This window comes from Halichoerus grypus, chromosome 6 (assembly GCF_964656455.1).
Source record: "Halichoerus grypus chromosome 6, mHalGry1.hap1.1, whole genome shotgun sequence".
NCBI classification, from domain to species: Eukaryota; Metazoa; Chordata; class Mammalia; order Carnivora; family Phocidae; genus Halichoerus; species Halichoerus grypus.
Window position 1 is genome coordinate 61,874,907 of NC_135717.1, and position 17,756 is coordinate 61,892,662.

The following is a 17,756-nucleotide window of genomic DNA, read 5'->3' on the forward strand; positions in this document are numbered from 1 at the left end:
AAGAGTTTAATAGAAGAATAAAGATGACGGGGGGAAAAGTATGTGAACTTGAAGATAAATCAGTAGAACAAAAGAAAGAAAATTTTTATTTTATTTATTTATTTATTTTTTAAAGATTTTATTTATCTATTTGACAGAGAGAGAGACAACGAGAGAGGGAACACAAGCAGGGGGAGTGGGAAAGGGAGAAGCAGGCCCCCCACAGAGCAGGGAGCCCAATGCGGGGCTTGACCCCAGGACCCGGGGATCACGAACCGAGCTTAAGGCAGACGCCCAACGACTGAGCCACCCAGGCGCCCCGAAAATAATTTTTAAAAATTTAATAAGTGAACAGAAATTGGGGACATGTAAGTCCATAATCAGAGGTATAACATGCAAGTAACTGGAGTTGCAGAAGGAGAGGATACAAAGAGTAGGGTAGAAAAAAAAATATTTGAAGATATAATTGCCAAAAAGCTCCCAAATGTGGTGAAAAACAAAGATTCAAGATGCTGAACAAACCTCATGCAGGATAAATACATATGAGCCACACCTAGGTACATAATAATTCAACTGCTGAAAACCAAAGATAAAAAGAAAATCTTTTTTTTTTTTTTCTTAAGTAAGCTCTATACCCAACGTGGGGCTTGAACTCATGACCTCAAGATCAAGAGTGGCATGCTCTACTGACTGAGGCAGCCAGGCACCTCCAAAAGAAAATCTTGGAAGCAGACAGAAAAGAAAACAAGTACATACAGAGGAATAACTTTTGGGATGATTAAAGTTTTCTTATTAGAAACCAAGGAAGTCAGAAGAGCTATGCTACAGTGAAAAGAAAAAAAAATACTTATCAATCTAGAATTCTATAATCAATGCAACATTTTAAATAAAGAAAACTATGAGAATTTATTGCCTAGACTGAGAATTGCTAAAGAAATTTCTTCAGGGTAAAAAGAAATATTACAGGCTGGAAACTTAGATTTTCAGGAAAGAATGAAGAGCATTGGAAATAGTACATATCCAAATAAATATAATGGACTGGTTTTTCCTCTTATTTGTGTAAGATACATAAGAATGTTTAAAGCAAACATCATAAGCTGAGTGTATAATGTATGTAGATGTAACACATATGATAACCCTGGCATAAAGGACAGGGGAGGGTGGTAAATGGATCTATACAATTGCAAGGGTATTACATGTTATGTGAGGTTGTACAATACTACCACTAAGTAGACCATGCTCTTTGCTGAAAGAAGAATCAAGGGATCTTTAGGAAGAATGAAAATTAAACTCGAAAATAAGTAAGAGATATAGGAAGTAATGGTGAGAAAGAAATTAGCGAATGTGAGCAAATCAAAACAAATATTAACCGTATAAAATGATATGAATAGGTAACTACAAAAATATTAGGAAAAGAGGTAGAACTGACATACTTGAGAATAATAATATGTAAGATGGGGGTGATTATAGATAAAGGTAGTAGGTTTCTTGCATTATTTGACAGAAATTAGAAATTCTGGCTACGTGCAGACACTGTAAAACCAAGTGCATATGTTCAAACTGGAGGCAACCATTAAAAGAATAAAGATATCATGATTAACTTAATTCCCAGTAGAGGAGAGAATAAGAACTAAAGAAAGTTTATCAATCCAATGAAAAGTAGGGAGGTAGGAAAAAAGAAGTATAAAAGAAGAAGAAGCTAAAGAGAAATTACAAAATAAGTTGGCAGAAAAATAAGAACATATTAGTAATCACAACTAATATTAAGAGAATAAACTAGTTGTTGAAAAAGATTATAAGATTGGATGTTTTCTAAACCTACTATCTATAATCCGTAAAAGTTATACCTAAAATGCAACACAGAAATGAGGTCAGTGTAAGAACGAGAAAGATTTACCAGGCAAACACTATACCAAAGAATGTTGATATAAGGATATTAGCATTGAACAGAATGGCAAAATATATATATTCACATACATATATATACACACATACACATATACACATACATATGCATATACACTCTCAACTAGTAACAAATGAAAATTATTTTTAATTTCTTATATCCAGGGCACAATGACAAAGACTGACCTCACACGAAGCCTCGGTACAAGTTGCAAACACCAAATAATTTGTCTCACAAAGAATTTTCACTGCTAACAGAGGACTGAATTTAAAAACCAACAACATAACAATAACTGAAAAGCATACTTGGAAAATGTTAGAGCATTTCAATCTAATACTAATAAATACTAAAAGCATTAACTAATAAAAATAATTAGTATTACGAATACTAATAAAAATGCTACATTTCAAAATTTGTGGGGTGAAGGTAAAGAAGTAATTTGTGGGAAATAAAAGCCTGTAAATGCTTATAAAAGAAAAGAGGGGGCCACAAAAATAATGATCTATAGGCATTGTAGCTGACAGCCACCATCCATTACACTGGTTCTTCCTTACTGAGAGGACCAGGACTTTGTCCAGGCAGAAATATGTCCAGCTAAAATGCTCACTACTCTAGAACTCCTCCCAGTTAAGGTGGTCAAGTTAAGGCCAATGATAAATAAGCTGGGGTTTTCTATAGAAAGTTCCTGCTTTCCTATCATGGCCACCACCACCCCTCCCTACTTCTCTCATAGTCTCCGTCCTGTATGAAATGCAGATGGAGGCTGGAAGTGTAGCAGCCATCTTGCTACTGTGAGGTCAGAAATATGAAAGCAAAAGCCACGCACTAATAACAGAGATTGAAAACGATAAAACAAGTCTGGTATATAGATGATAACAGAGAGCTACTGCCTCAACTACAGATGTCTAATTCCAAGTGACTTCTTATTTGATTAAGCCAATATAGTTGCATTTTCTAAAAATAGAGCTTTATGACATCCTAACTGATATTGAGATCCAACTCAAGGAATCAGAAAAAGAAAACAAAGTGAACCCAAAATAGTAGAATAAATTAAAAAATAAAGATAAGAAATTTATGAACTAGAAATAAAGATATGATAGAGAGGATTAACAAATGTAAAAGTTGGGTCTCTGAAAAAAAATAATGAAATAGATAAAACTGCCAACATTCATCTAGAAAAAAAAGAAGAGGTATGCACACAATATTAACTTTTTATTTTTTAATATTAACATTTAAAAAAATAGGTAACTACAGACACAATAAAGATTTAAAAATAAGACGGTCAACAATATGCCAATAATTTGAAAACTTGACAAAATAAATACTTTTATAGAAAAACATAATGTCAAAACTGACCCAAGAAGATTTAAGAGAACCTTAATATATCCATAACAAGATAAAAATAGCAATAAAAATAAGCACATACAGTTTTACAAGCAAGTTCTAACAAACACTGAAGAGATAGATAATTCCAACCTCATGCCAACTATTCCAGAGAATAGACTAAGGAACATCTTCCAACTCATTCTATGAAATACTATGACCTTGGTACCGAGATTGAACAACAATAGTATAAGAAGAAAAGAAAATTATAGGACAGTCTCTTATGAACATGAATGGAAAACAATCATTAGTAGAATTATACAAATGATGCAGAAAACAGAAAGAAATATTATAGTCCCGTTGGGTTCATTCCAGGCTTACTGTTCAAAAGTCAATTTTCACATCATCACATAAAGAAAAAAAACCATATGACTCAATAGATCCATGAAAAGCATTCAAATCCCGTCATTCATTATATTTTTTAGATGCCTTTCATCAATTAAAAATAGAGGAAACACCCTTAATCTGATATAAGCATAAGAATTTGGTTCAGCTGGATTTTAAAAATCCAAATAACAAAAGCACAAAAGAGAAGTAAGTTTATTTCTCTTTCACTAGAAATTGAGTAGGCAATCAGGGGTGAAAATGACCTAAGATCCTTCTATCTTATCACTATACTGTGTATACTGCCTCAAAATCAGGGCACAAATGGTAGCATCCGTGTTCTAGGCACAGAAATAAGGAAAGGAAGGGAGGGAAGGAGGGAGTGAGGAAAGGAGGAAGGGAGAAGAGGAGGAGGAAGTGAAGTAGCAGACAGTAAGTGCACGGTGAGCTGTTTCTTAAAGAAGGTTCCCAAAGCTACATAATATTTTAATCTAATTCTACTGCCAGAACTTGGTCATTTGGACATGCCCAGTTGCAAAGAAATAAAGTTATAAAACTTTTCTGAAGGTATTACCAGAAAAGGCAACAAATTGGCAAGTATGTAAGAAAAGAGACACCTCCAAAAGTTACTAGTGGGGGTGTAAATTGGTACAATCTCCGTGCAGAGCAATTTGGCAATATCCTTCAAAATGACTAATGCATACATCTTCTGACTCAGAAATTCCACTTTGAAGTTTATGCCACAGATTGGCTGGCCTCTGAATATGTACAGAATTCTTCATCACAGTAGAAGATTTGAAACAACCAAAATGTCCATTATTAGGGGAATAGCTAAATAAATGATGCACATTTTATGACGGATAGATACACTTGTGAAAATGACGAGGACACTACCAATATGGGATGATTTTCCAGTTATACTGTTAAGTGAAAAAACAGAAACAAAGTACACGAGAGTATTTATAGTAGTATGCTATCCAGTGTGACAGTTTTATTGATTAGGGATTTTAATAACTCTTGATATCCGAGGTGTATGAAATGTTCTGTTTCTTTACAATCAAAAAAGATCCAAAGGAAATATGGTGGAAAATCAAGATTTGACAAAGCTGTATGGTGGGTAACACAGTGATTCATTATATTACTCTCCACATTTTTCTACAATCCAAAAATATTTCATAATTTCTAAAAAGTAGCATAAATAGAAAATTCCAAAGAGAGTAAAAACATACTTCACTAAACTGGTTAACATATATAAGCATGATATAAATATAAGCAGTAGTTGATACAAATTATTTTTAAAAACACGACTGTCGTCCAATTCAGCTTATAAAAGACGCTAAGATTAAAATTTTTAGTCATTTCAACTCTGCGAAGGAAAGAGACATCAAGGCAAACAATACCCAAAATAATCTCAGAAGTTTGAAAATAAATCCAATTTACCCGTATTAGCTTTTCTGTAGATGAACTCAACTCTTTTAGTGGCAGAATTTCACTGTAATCTGTTTGAGTAGCATGGTCTGTGCAGAAAAAGCCAATCTTCAAATCATCTGAAATACTAAGTCTGGAAAAAAAAAATGGAGAGTAAAAGTGCTTTATAGAATAGACATTTCCTTTACAATATGTGTTATTGCACATATTTTTGTGTAAATCATATTATATTTTAAAGATTCAAAGGGACTGGTAAAGTGAGGAAAGCTCGGAATTGTCTGCTCATGATTTGGGGTTTTCCCTGCAGAGTCCCTGCCCTGTGGCATATTGCTCTGCTACTCATCTTGTTTCCATTTTCTGAGTTATGATCAGTTTGAGCCTCCTCTTAGTATCCTATCTACTGTTTCACCTGGGCTACTGCTTAAAGCCATCATAAATTATGCACAGGCATATCAAGCAAAAATACTTTAAGGTAGTGGCCTGAGGACCCCTGGGGTTCCAGGATCCTCTTCCAGGGAACCCACGAGGTCAAAATTATTTTCATAATAGTATTAATATTTTATTTGCCTTTTCCACTATCATGCTCTCACAAGTGTTCAGGGGAGTCTTCCAGAAGCGACAGATGATGTGAGTGCATGATGTGAATGGAGAAGCAGATATGAGAATTCAGCTATCATGCATTAAGCCAAGCATCGAAAAGATGTGCAAAAATGTAAAGCGATGACACTATACTCATACTGAGTTTCTGTATTCTGGGAAAAATACAGTTCATTTTCTTTAAAATATGTTATTTACATTAGCATATAATTGGCTTACCATTACTTTAAATGAATTAACATACATATATTCTTAATTTCTCCTTTTAAAATTCTAATATGGTAACTACGTATAAACTAAAGCTCTTTGAGATCCCCAGTAATTTTCGAGACTATAAAAGTTCTTGAAACCAAAAAGTTTGATGATTCTTCTTTGAGATAATCACACCACCATCTTGTATTTGATTTTCAAATTCTATTCCTGAACAATTTGAGTAGGCAAGGAGTTTAAGTATTTGTAAACTCTTCCTACAGACCTTTAATGATGGGCATCTCAAATAGTAAAAAGAAAGCCAATTTTCTGGATGCTCTCTCTTCGTCAATTTGATCAAACTTCCCACAACTACCAGCTTCTAAAATGTCAGCTAAAAAAAAAAAAGCCACGAAAGCCCAAGTAGAATTATCAGACTTTTGGTGTGCCTGGGTGGCTCAGTCGGTTAAGCGTCTGCCTTCAGCTCAGGTCATGATCCTGGAGTCCCGGGATCGAGCCCTGCATTGGGCTCCCCGCTCAACGGGGAGTCCGCTTCTCCCTCTGCTCCTTCCCCCTTGTGCTTTCTCTCTCTCTCTCTCTTTCTCATTCACTCTCTCTCTGAAATAAATAAATAAAATCTTAAAAAAAAAAAAAAAAGAATTAGCAGACTTTTCAGTGCAGGCTCCGAAGACAGAGTGTGGTTCTATCTTCTCTTGTCTGCTGACCAGCTGGAGCAGACCCTGATGGGGGCACCCCATGCAACCCTTTCCCTCCTTTTTATTTGCTGGCAGGGTCTCAGGTTTATGTCCCACAGAATTCAGGGCAGGGTGATCATATTCCCACTGCCAAAGGTAACTCTTGTCTGGTCTCAGCCCATCACAGAGATCCCATTCTTCTGGGCAGATTGTTTTAGGGGTGGGTATGGAACTTGGTTCCGGCAAGAATGACATGAGGAAAGATCTTCTGGGGGGCTTGGGGTAAAGCTTTTTATGCTCCTACACAGGGACACCAAAGGAGAGTTTTCCTCTGTGACTCTGAACATTGCCGTGTGTGGAAGTGATGCCAAGAAGTGCCACAGCCATCTGGTGACCACAAGTGGGGTCAGCCAAAGGGCAACGCCAGTACATAGATGATGAACTTTTTAAAAAAATCAGAAATAATTTTGACTACCAACTTTGTTTAGCCATTGACTCAGCTAGCTCTAAAACCTGTCATACCTCTGGCCTTCCTGCAGTGTCATATAATAAATGCACCAATTGGTGAGAGCGTCTGTCAGTCAGAGCTGAAAGCATGCTGATATCCTAGCTATGTGACATTATGTAAATTACTTAATCTTTCTGTGCCTTAGTTTCCTCTTATGAAAAATAATAGTGCCTATTTCATAGAGTTATTGTCAGGATTATTGTGTTAATATCTAGAAGTACTTTGAATGATGCATGTCATTTAGTAAGCCCTCAAGAAATGTTAACCTGGTTTTGGTGCTGTGGTGGTACTTGTTACTATCAACTACTGTGTTCTGAAGTATATTTTTTCATCTGGTTTGGAAAAAACTTTTGAAGTATAGTAATACTCAACCAAGAAAGACTAAGTTTAAATTTACAAAATTTTTAACACTTAATATAATGATTTTTCAATTAACCCCACTCAATTTTCAACTAAGCTTCTACACACTCCTTAATATCATAGTGATGACAGATCTCATCAGTAGCATTATCCAGATGGGGAGGAAACAGCAGTAATATTGTATATCTCAGTTTCAACTAATATTTCTGGTGTTTTTCCACAGAAAATTATATTTTAGATTTGCTCTAATTTCATTTTAGGAGCCTATATATATTTTTTCTCACTACCAGAGTACTGTTGGAAGAGGCAATCTCCTTGGATCCTGAGTGTCCCTGCACATTCTTTGTGCATATGCCAAGAATGCAAAATCCTGACCACTCTTTCCACAGGCCATTCCTCAGAATTGTGTTTGCAGTGAGCAGCCTTAAAGGATGAGGTAATGCCTTTCTTCTGCCAAGAAGCAGGCTGATAATCTTTACTAGGAAAGTGGTGAGCTCAGGGATCACTTCCTTTAATGCAATACACTGTGTATATAGGTATCCAGGATGGGTCTTTACTGTCACCCTCATGGCCCTGAGGGGGCATGGCAAATCAACACAAATAAATATGAGGGTCTGGATACTGTTTTTGCAATGGTGATAAAGTCCTTTGTCTCTGACCCAGGAGTCTTGTGTCTTCTGCGAATGGCCATGAAACAAGCAAACTTGTTAGCTTGTAAGTAGGGTAAGATCTCAAATACTGCAGAGTCCTGACCCATAAAATCCTCTCAATAAATGCTTGTTGTATTGAAAATTTTTTAATTTTAATTTTACTTTTTTAAAGTTTTTTATTTATTTAAGTAATCCCTACACCAAACATGGGGCTCAAACTCATGATCCCGAGATCAAGAGTTGCAAGCTCTTCTGACTGAGCCAGCCAGGCATCCTGTATCAAAATTTTTAAGACTAAGATATCGTAATTAACTAAAAAGATCATCAATATTTAAAAATTTGTCTACCTAAAATTTGTAACCATTTTTGAAAATCATATGTGAAAACCACCACTAAATTATAATTATTATGTTAAAATTAAGTACGATATTGGACTACACTATAGAAATGGATGAATCATATGATCAATTATGATAAAAATTTTAAAACATAACGTTTTAAAGCAGTTTATAAGGAATAAGAGAAAACCGATTTTTAAGTGGTGATGACATAATTTCAGGGAAAATGTTTTTGATACTTTTCAAGGATGACAACTATTATCAATGACAAATTGTACATGTGGCAGGTTTTTTTCTAGAACATGTGTTTTATAAATTTTACAGAAATTCTCTTTCTTACACATTTGGAAATCTTTTAAAACATGAAATAAAAATAAAATCCTTATACTTTCAAACAAGTGTCCCACAAAATACAGACAATAAAAGTTTCCTAAAATTACTATAAGCCTCCAAATTTTTGTCTTTTTAATCTATCATTCCCATAATTCCTAGAGGTATCTTACTAAAACTCAGGTTGTTTTACTCTCCTGCTATAAGGACTTTGATAGCCTTCCTTTGTCCAAGAGAATTAAATTCAGTCTTCTTATTCTGATCTCCAAAATATAGGTGCAAACTCCTTGTCTGAGCTTCATGCATTTAACAAAGAATGACTGGGTACCTAATGTTTGCCTGGCACTGTTTCTGGCACCAAAGGTAACAGGAGTGGACAAGTCAAAGTCTTTGTTCTCATGGCACTTACATTCTAAAGGGAGAGACAACTAGTAAACAAGTAAACAAAAATATGTTATATAAAAATTATATTATAAATAAACTATTGATTTATTTTATAATTTTATATTTTAGTTATTAATATGTATTTATAAATATTATATTATTATTTATAAATTATTTATAAATATTTATTTATATAAATTTTACATAAATTTATATACATTTATAAATATTCATTTATACATATCTAGTAATAATTTATTATAAATTATTTTGTAATTTATAAATTATAAATAAAAATATATTATGTAAAAATATGAGGCAGTGGTAAACTCATCTCTCGTTACATATACCTGATGTACCATACTTACCTATTAAATGTTCTCAAAATATATCTACCTGGGCAGTACCGTCAGTCTAAGATACAGTCGTCCCACAGTTCTGCTTACTAAAACCATATGTAGTCACTTTCTTTTCCATCTACCTATTCCTTCCATTCCTTTCCCTTGCCAGAGTGGAGGAATCAACATGGTGGTCAACGACATGAGTGAATTTCTCCATGATGAGAAAGGTTGGAAGCCATGCAGAGGCAAAGGCCAACAGGCCTAGTAGCCAAGAATGTAGCAGGGGAGTGTGACAAATAGGAGCAGCAGCACAGAGCCAGCATGATTGGGAGACGGGGTACATAAATGTAACAAATGTAAAAAAAAAAAAAAATGAGGAAAACAGAGCATCAGCATTTGGCAATCACCATAGAGGTGACTCATTAAGGTGGGAGTTATCAATGACAGGTAAGGCTGGTCAGTGGAATTTGGATTAAGAAAAGGAAATTTTTTCCAAAAAATTAAAAATAGAATACTTTATGTACTAGCAATCCCATTTCTGAGTATATATCCAAAGGAAATTAAGTCATTACCTCAATATTTACACCCCCAGGGTCATTGAAACATTATTCAAAATAGCCAAGGCATGGAAATAACCTAAGTGCCCATTAATGGATAAATGGATATGGAAAATGTAATGTTTATATACAATGGAATATTCTTCCACCATAAAAAAAGGAAGGAAATCCTGCCATTTGTGACAACATAGATGAACACCGAGGGCATTATTCTAAGTAAAATACGTAAGATAGAGGAAGACAAATATTGTATGATCTCACTTATATATGGAATCTAAAAAACCCAAACTCATAGAAACAGAGATTGGTGGTTGCAGAGGCTGAGGGGTGGGGAAATGGGGAGATGTTGGTCAAAGGGGACTGGAAGCAGCATATACCACATTTGTGTATGCTACTTCAACCCATTTTCCAAGTCCTGGGTAAGGCTGCCAGTTTTTATGGGAGCCTGGAATAAAAGAAATCTAGACTGTAGTGCAAGCTGCCCTTCCACTTGGACATTATGATCCAGCAGGTAACGGCACTATTTGTCTATGACAAATAGTGGGATTATCTGTGATCTTCTGGCAAGGACCACGAAGAAAATCACAGTAGAGACATCTAGGTTTTAGAGCAAATCTTATGCCTTCTTGTATAGATGACTATTATCCTTTTGAGAAACAGCCCTGGCTTGCTATTAAGACTGAATGCATAAACATGAGTCATCAGGCCTGAGTTTCCCATGATAAATTGGGTTTTCTCTGACCCACCAAACCATAAAATTAGGCATGAGCAGCTTCAATCTCTTAAGACGGAGGTGACATAAGAGACCAGGCTCAAGCAGAAGGAAAAGACATTTCCAGGAGCCCATAGCCCCAGCTCCATTCCTCTTCCCCCCCTCAATCCATAGTTACAGCCTTGTGGGAAGTTCTGTATGATCAGCTGACTGAGGAAGAAAAGACTCAAGCCTGGTTAATGGAGGGTGCTGCCATCAGAAGGGGGATACCTATAGCCCCACAGCTTCACTCAGAGGTGACCTTGAAGGACAGCCATGAAGGAAAATCCTTCCACTGAATAGAATTGAAGTAGTACATTTTCTTGTTTACTTTTTCTGGATGAGAGCTAGCCAGAATTGCATATCTGTATTAATTTATGTACTTAAAGTTTTAAGGAAGGAAGAAGACTGAGAGATTGGTGACAAGAAAGTCTGGGGAAGAGTTCTGTGGATGACCCTTTAAGAAGGGGCTCAGGCTAGGGGCGCCTGGGTGACTCAGCCAGTTAAAGCGTCCAACTCTTGATTTTGGCTCAGGTCAAGATCTCAAGGTCCTGAGATTGAGCCCCACGTCAGGCTCCGGTCCTCAGTGCCGAGTCTTCTTGAGGTTCTCGCTCTCCCTCTCCCTTTGCCCCTCCCTTCACTCATGCTCTCTAAATAAATTAAAAAAAAAAAAAAAAAAAATGGGCCCAGGCTATAAAGATACTTGTGCCTCGTGTGAATGCTCACCAAAGTTATCCACCACAGAGAAAGTGTCCAATGATCAAGCAGGTAAAATGACACACACTGTGGATAGCAGTTAGTTTCAGCAACCATCCCAGTGCTCGCTCAATGGCCCTTGAATGAAATGGCTATGGTGGCAGGCATGGAGTTCGACAACATGGATTTCCCCTTACCGAGTCCGGCCTGACTGCTACAAGTGGAGTGCCTCATCAGCCAACCAAGAGATCAATACTGAGTCCCTAATATGCCAGTATTAACCGGTGGGGATAGCCAGCCACCTGGTGGCAGCCTGATAACACTGAACCTCTTCCATCATCCTCACTGGGATAGACATATATATGTATTCTGGACGTGGATTTGTATTCCCTGACCATAATGCGTCTGCCAGAACCACCATCCATTACAAAATGCCTTATCTACCCTCATGACATGGTGCACATAATCACTTCTGATAAAGGTACTCATTTCATAGCCAAAGAAGCGCAGCAATGGGCTCATGCCCATGGAAATGACTGGTCTTACCATATATCCCATCACCCAGTAGTGACTAGCCTAATGGAAGGGTAAAATAGCTTACTGGAGATTCGATTATGGCAGTGGTGAGACAGATCCATAAGGGATGTGTTTCTGTCTTACAGGATGCAGTGTGTGCTTTGAATCAGTATGTGGTACTATCTCTCCCACGGCCATAGGTCCAGGAACCCGGAGACAGAAGGGAAGTGGCTCCTCTCACCATTATGCGTAATAACCCACTCCCAAAAGTATCTCTTCCTGTCCCAGCAACTTTATGATCTGCTGACTTGGAGGTCTTAGTTCTCAGGGGAAGAACACTTCCACCCAGAAACACAGCTATAGTTCCATTGAATTAGATGAGATTTAATTGAGCTGATATCTAGCCGCTTGGGGGTCCTTTGGCCATTGAACCAGACGGCGGAGAATGGGGTCTGGCTGTAGTGATTGATTCTGATAATGAAGGATCAAGTGGGTTGTTGGTATACAATGGAGTCAGTGAAGACTATGTCTGGAACCCAGGGGATTCTCTGGGGTGCTTCTTTGCATTTCCATACTTTTTATGAGCAAGCTATAAAGGCACACACACGAGTTGTGTCTTTCCACAATGCCAGCTTTATTCAATCATAAAGCAAAGTTAAATCACAATTATAAAGCAGGTTCAGGATTCCAAACTCAATGACATTTCACCATGTGATTAAACTTGGCTTCTTACACAGCATACAAAGCAGGACAGAAGACAAGCCACACAGCAAACTAGATAAACAGAAGGGTGTAGGAAGTTCCACGAACCAAACGCGAAGTCAGTCTGGGGGGCGCAATTGAGATAAGGCGTCAGTCTGGTCTGGGTCAGCCCTAGGCTCTGCCTGCTTCTGATGTTCAAGCAGGCAAGGACCTCGGTTCTGTTCGGAGATCCATCGGGCAGAGCTTTCAGTGGCAGTTGCCTTTTTTAAGTGGCCAGACATAGAGGGGTCAGGTCTGAAGAGACTGACAGCTTGCTGCCAAAATCCTTTCCTGTTTAAAGGGATTTCATCGGCTGTGGGTCTCTGCAGCCCTCCTCTGTTGTCAGTTGACTTGGGTCCTGGCGATGTCTCCTGGCTGCAGTATCTTACCTGCTTGTGTCACTGCTTGACATAGGCCCCTGCTTGACATGAGAGACTCCATTTTGCTCTCTACAAGGCTGTAGGGGAGCAGAATTTGCCACCCTAAAATACGCCTCTTCGGCTTAAGGATTGTCCTGAGTTACTTTTAAGGACCAGCAGGCAAAGGAGAAGCTCTGAAAACAGAGTAGAAGTTGCCCTTTTGTAAGGGACATTTACATTTATAAGGGGTATCTCCATTTGTAAGAGAGTCTCCCTCGCTGAACCAGGAAGAGAGGATGACTAAAGCTCTAGAAACTTAACAATGGATAAGGCAAGTACTTAAATCTGCATAACAACCGTGCCCTCCTTCACGGTGCTTTGCTTGATAACCTCCCATAATGGCTCCACCCCTCACCTCTAACATCTTCTTTTGTCTTTAGGTAGAGACGGTATTTAAAGTGGGAGCTTGGGCCATTTTGGGGAGTTACTAAATTTTCCTGGCTATCTTCTGCGTATACAGGAGGTATACACATTATTAAACTTCTCTTTGGTTTCCTCCTGTTAATGTTTTATTACAGGGAGTCTCAGCCAAGAACCTGAAGGGTAGAGGGAAAGTTATTTATTTATTTATTTATTTTTAAAGATTTTATTTTTAAGGAATCACAGCACCCAACATGGGGCTCGAACTCACAATCCCAAGATCAAGAGTCCCATGCTCCACCGAATGAGCCAGCCAGGAGTCCCAGGAGAGTTATTTCTGAGAACTCAGAACCTTTCAGGAATGAAGATTTGGATCTCCCAGCAGGGTGAAGAACCTCAGTCGGCCTGCATCTTTCAGCCAGCCGCTCAACAAGTCATCCCCATGGACCAGCTCTGGCCAGCACCCTCTGACAAGTTTCTTTGCCACCAGCTGCGTCCTCTCCCAAGAGGTCTTAATCTCTGCCTTGGATGGTGGTGTGAGTGAGGGTGGGAGTGAGGGGGAGTGAGGGTCTTCTAAGTTCTTACTTCCTTTCGGGTTTACTCTTCCTCTGCCTTTGGGATCACAGCTCCATCTTGCGTTTGCTATTACAAGACTGCTTAGAGTCTTCTTTTACCACTTTTACTCCCTTTTACTAGTTAAAAATGCTTTTTGTTTAAATACTTCTTAATATTTAATAAGGAACAGGAAATATTCCCCCATTTCAATACTGGCGAGGTTTCTGCCTCCTGTCTAGATCTTGAGTGCTAAGTCATCATAATAAATACAAATGGTCACTTAACCTGTTTCTTTATATTCTACAACACTGTACATTTAACAGACCTCATGCTTCATCCTCCCTGTCTAGAAATACAATCCTTTACCCTCCTCGGTGCCAAGCAGCTCCTTTTAACTATTCAGCTTCATTTTTCATTAAGCTTGAACATGTATGTTCTTTCTTTTCCATTTTAAGCAAAAAAATCTATTGTGGGCAGTAGGTTTATGGAATGTGGGTAGCTATTATGAATATATGTTACATGTCAATTACATCTCAATAACGCTGAAAAAGAAATAAGTTAAAAGTGTAAAAAAAAACACCCCAAATACATACATTTTCCAGATATGACTTAAAAACTTGGAATGTTTTCAGTTATTCCTTCTGGTATTGTAATACTATAACACTACAATACAATGCTTTAAAATCAAGTCCAAAAATTTTATAGATACCTCCTACAGAGTGTTTAAAAATTATATTAAGCACTATTTATTGAGTGCTTAACTCGTCCCATGTGGTTTGTTAAGATGTATGCACTAACACACGCATTTTCCCTTCAGGTCTTCCTCCCAATAATCTCATAAAAGAGACTGGCTTTCTTGTTTCAAAGACACAGAAACCAGGGTTTGAAGAGAGGAAAGAATTCTTCTAAAATCATAAGCCTGAAGGGACATACCCCACTTCTCCATCCCTAGGGAGAATAGACTCAGGGCTCTAAGGTCCCTTGAGCCTTAAATTTTTGTGTAACTGACTCAGAAAGATCTGGCTCATTCAGAATCTAAGTGAAACACGAAGGTTCATTCTTCAGTTTCCCGTCAAATTCCAAATGTCTCTGATTTTAAATGGCAACCTCCTTGCCTAGAATGGAAACCCACATCACAACAAATTAGCTAAGTGGTTCCTACACAGGCCTTATTTATAGTCTCAGCAATTCGATTTCTGAATAATGGCTTAGTTGTTATGCATAAAATACTGTCTTGGAAAGATGACAATTATGTTTTTTGAATAAACTAGATACAAAATTAACATGTAAATTTAGTATAGAAAACAGACCCTTCAATATTTATTAATAGAATGCAATGACACTTCTCACTGGATCCTAGAATAGTCTATCCTAACAAATGCTTATTAACGAATTAGTCAAAGAAAATGGTGTTAGGAGTGCTAAACTTTCACTATGGTGTACTGTTCAATTTTAAATAAGGAAAACATTGCTTCACTCTTTTCCTCTTCAGGTCCTCCACCCCTACATCCATCTTTGTGCTAATTACTACCAAATTGATACAGCCAGGCTGGACCTCTCTTGTGAACATCCAGTTGAAGGGTAGCAGAATATGGCACCCCAAAACACACCTCTTTGGCACAGGATTATTTTGAGCTAATTATTTCGAGAACTGCAGACACAGGAGAAGTTCTGAAAACAAAGTAGAAGTTACTCTTTTGTAAGAGAAATTTCCATTTATAAAGGATATCTCCTTTTGTAAGTGTCTCCCTCTCTATACCAGGAAGAAAAGGATGAGTAAATCACAGGAGAATCAGTATACCAAGTTTTCTGGCAGAGCAACTGGAAGAACTATGATGAACTCAATTAGGAAAGACAAGAAGGGCAGGTATAAGAAAGAATATCAGTAGTTCGATTTTGGACATGTTAAGTTCGTAATACCCAATAGCTATCCCAAAGAGATATCAAATAGGCAGTTTGATATGTAGGTCTGGAATTATGCAGAGAGATTTGGGCTGGAGATATAAACCTGAAGATCATTAGAATATACAAGATAGTAAAAGTCAAGAGAAAGAAAATCAAGGACTGATTCCTGGAAGATGTCAACGTGTAAGTAAGAGGTGGGGGATGAGGAGAAAGAAGCAAATCAGGCTGAGATGTACAGACTAGAAAGGCAGGGAGAAAACCAGGTGAGTGAGTGATATCCTGAAAGCTAAATGAAGACAGAATTTTGGAGAAGAGAGTTCTCCATTGGGTCAAATATTGCTGATAGGTCAAATAAAATGAGATCTAAGAAATTATGTCTAGATTTATTAAAGTGAAAATCAGTGGTAACCTTTGAAAAATCAATTCTGGAGTAGTGGGAGTGAAAATTACCAGAGAGAATTCAAGAATGAATAGGAGGTAAATCAGGATCAGTGAGTGTACATGGTTCTTTTAAGGATTTCAGAGCTAAGAGGAATGATCATAGATGATTTAATTTTCTTGTTTAGTTCAATCCTTACACAATGATGATGTAGTATTTCTGTAATATATTTTGTAATATAGTTTTCAAAATTACATACATGTAGCACTAAATGTTTTTTTAAAAAATGCCAGACCAAGGGGGCACCTGGGTGGCTCAGTTGGTTAAACCTCTTGATTTTGGCTCAGGTCATGATCTCAGGGTTGTGGGATCGAGCCCCGCATGGGGCTCTGCTCTCAGTGCCAAGTCCGTTTGTCCCTCTCCCCCACCACGCACTCTCTCTCTCTAATATCAATAAAATCTTAAAAAAAAAAAAAGGCAGACCAAGGCATTAAATAATTCACAAAATTATACAACCAAAAGACTCCTTAAAAATTTTCTAGATATATAATATATACATAATATTATATAACCTGATTATAATTTTTTCTCATGCTTAGAAAGACCACAGAAAAACTATTAAGTTTCAACAGCAATATTTCATGCTTGATAAAAATCATCTAACTCTAGGATATATCCAAAATAATTAGTCATATTAAAATTCTATAAGAGGGGCGCCTGGGTAGCTCAGTTGTTAAGCATCTGCCTTCAGCTCAGGTCATGGTCTCAGGGTTCTGGGATCGAGCCCCACATCGGGCTCCCTGCTCGGTGGGAAGCCTGCTTCTCCCTCTCCCACTCCCCCTGCTTGTGTTCCCTCTCTCGCTCTCTCTCTCTGTCAAATAAATAAATAAAATCTTTAAAAAAAATTAAATTTAATTTAAAAAATTAAAAAAAATAAAATTCTATAAGAGAAGTATAAGGGGTTTGGAATGCAGAAAATATTCCTATTTTGTAAAATGAATTTTCGTAAATTATATAATATGAAGTCACTGTTGAAAAATTTGGTGTGGTGCATATAGAAATATATTCTCTTTAAAAAGGAAGGTTAATAGCATGCTTGCAAGGTACCTTCAAAAGAAGATTCACTGCATTAGGAACATCTTGGTTTATAGCACAAGGATCACCAAATCAAATGTTTATATAGAATATGGGACAAGCTGACATACGAATTTCTTGGTAATATTCAGATCAATTTGAGGGCCCAACATTTGAACATTCAAGCTCAACGGAACCAAAACCAAAAACCTAATAGCTAGCAATTTTGTTGGTAATAAGATAGAGTGCCAGTGTAGCAGGTAACTTCCTTTTGCAACTCAGCAGATATTAAAAGCATTCTAAAATTTCCATAAGACGTGACATCAAACCGAACACTTTAAATATACTTTGTTAAACAATCAGTACACTGTAGACCTAAACTCATTTTTTC

The 17,756-nt window shown here is 37.2% G+C and overlaps 1 protein-coding gene across 1 annotated transcript in view; it reads right to left on the reverse strand.

Annotated features, from left to right (window-relative positions):
* Positions 1-17,756, reverse strand: part of C6H10orf67 (chromosome 6 C10orf67 homolog) — a 159,794-nt gene that overhangs the window by 128,473 nt on the left and 13,565 nt on the right. Inside the window, exon 6 of the mRNA XM_078075241.1 lies at positions 5,033-5,153. Within this exon, the coding sequence (XP_077931367.1) occupies positions 5,033-5,153 (121 nt within the window). The remainder of the gene's footprint in view (positions 1-5,032; positions 5,154-17,756) is intronic.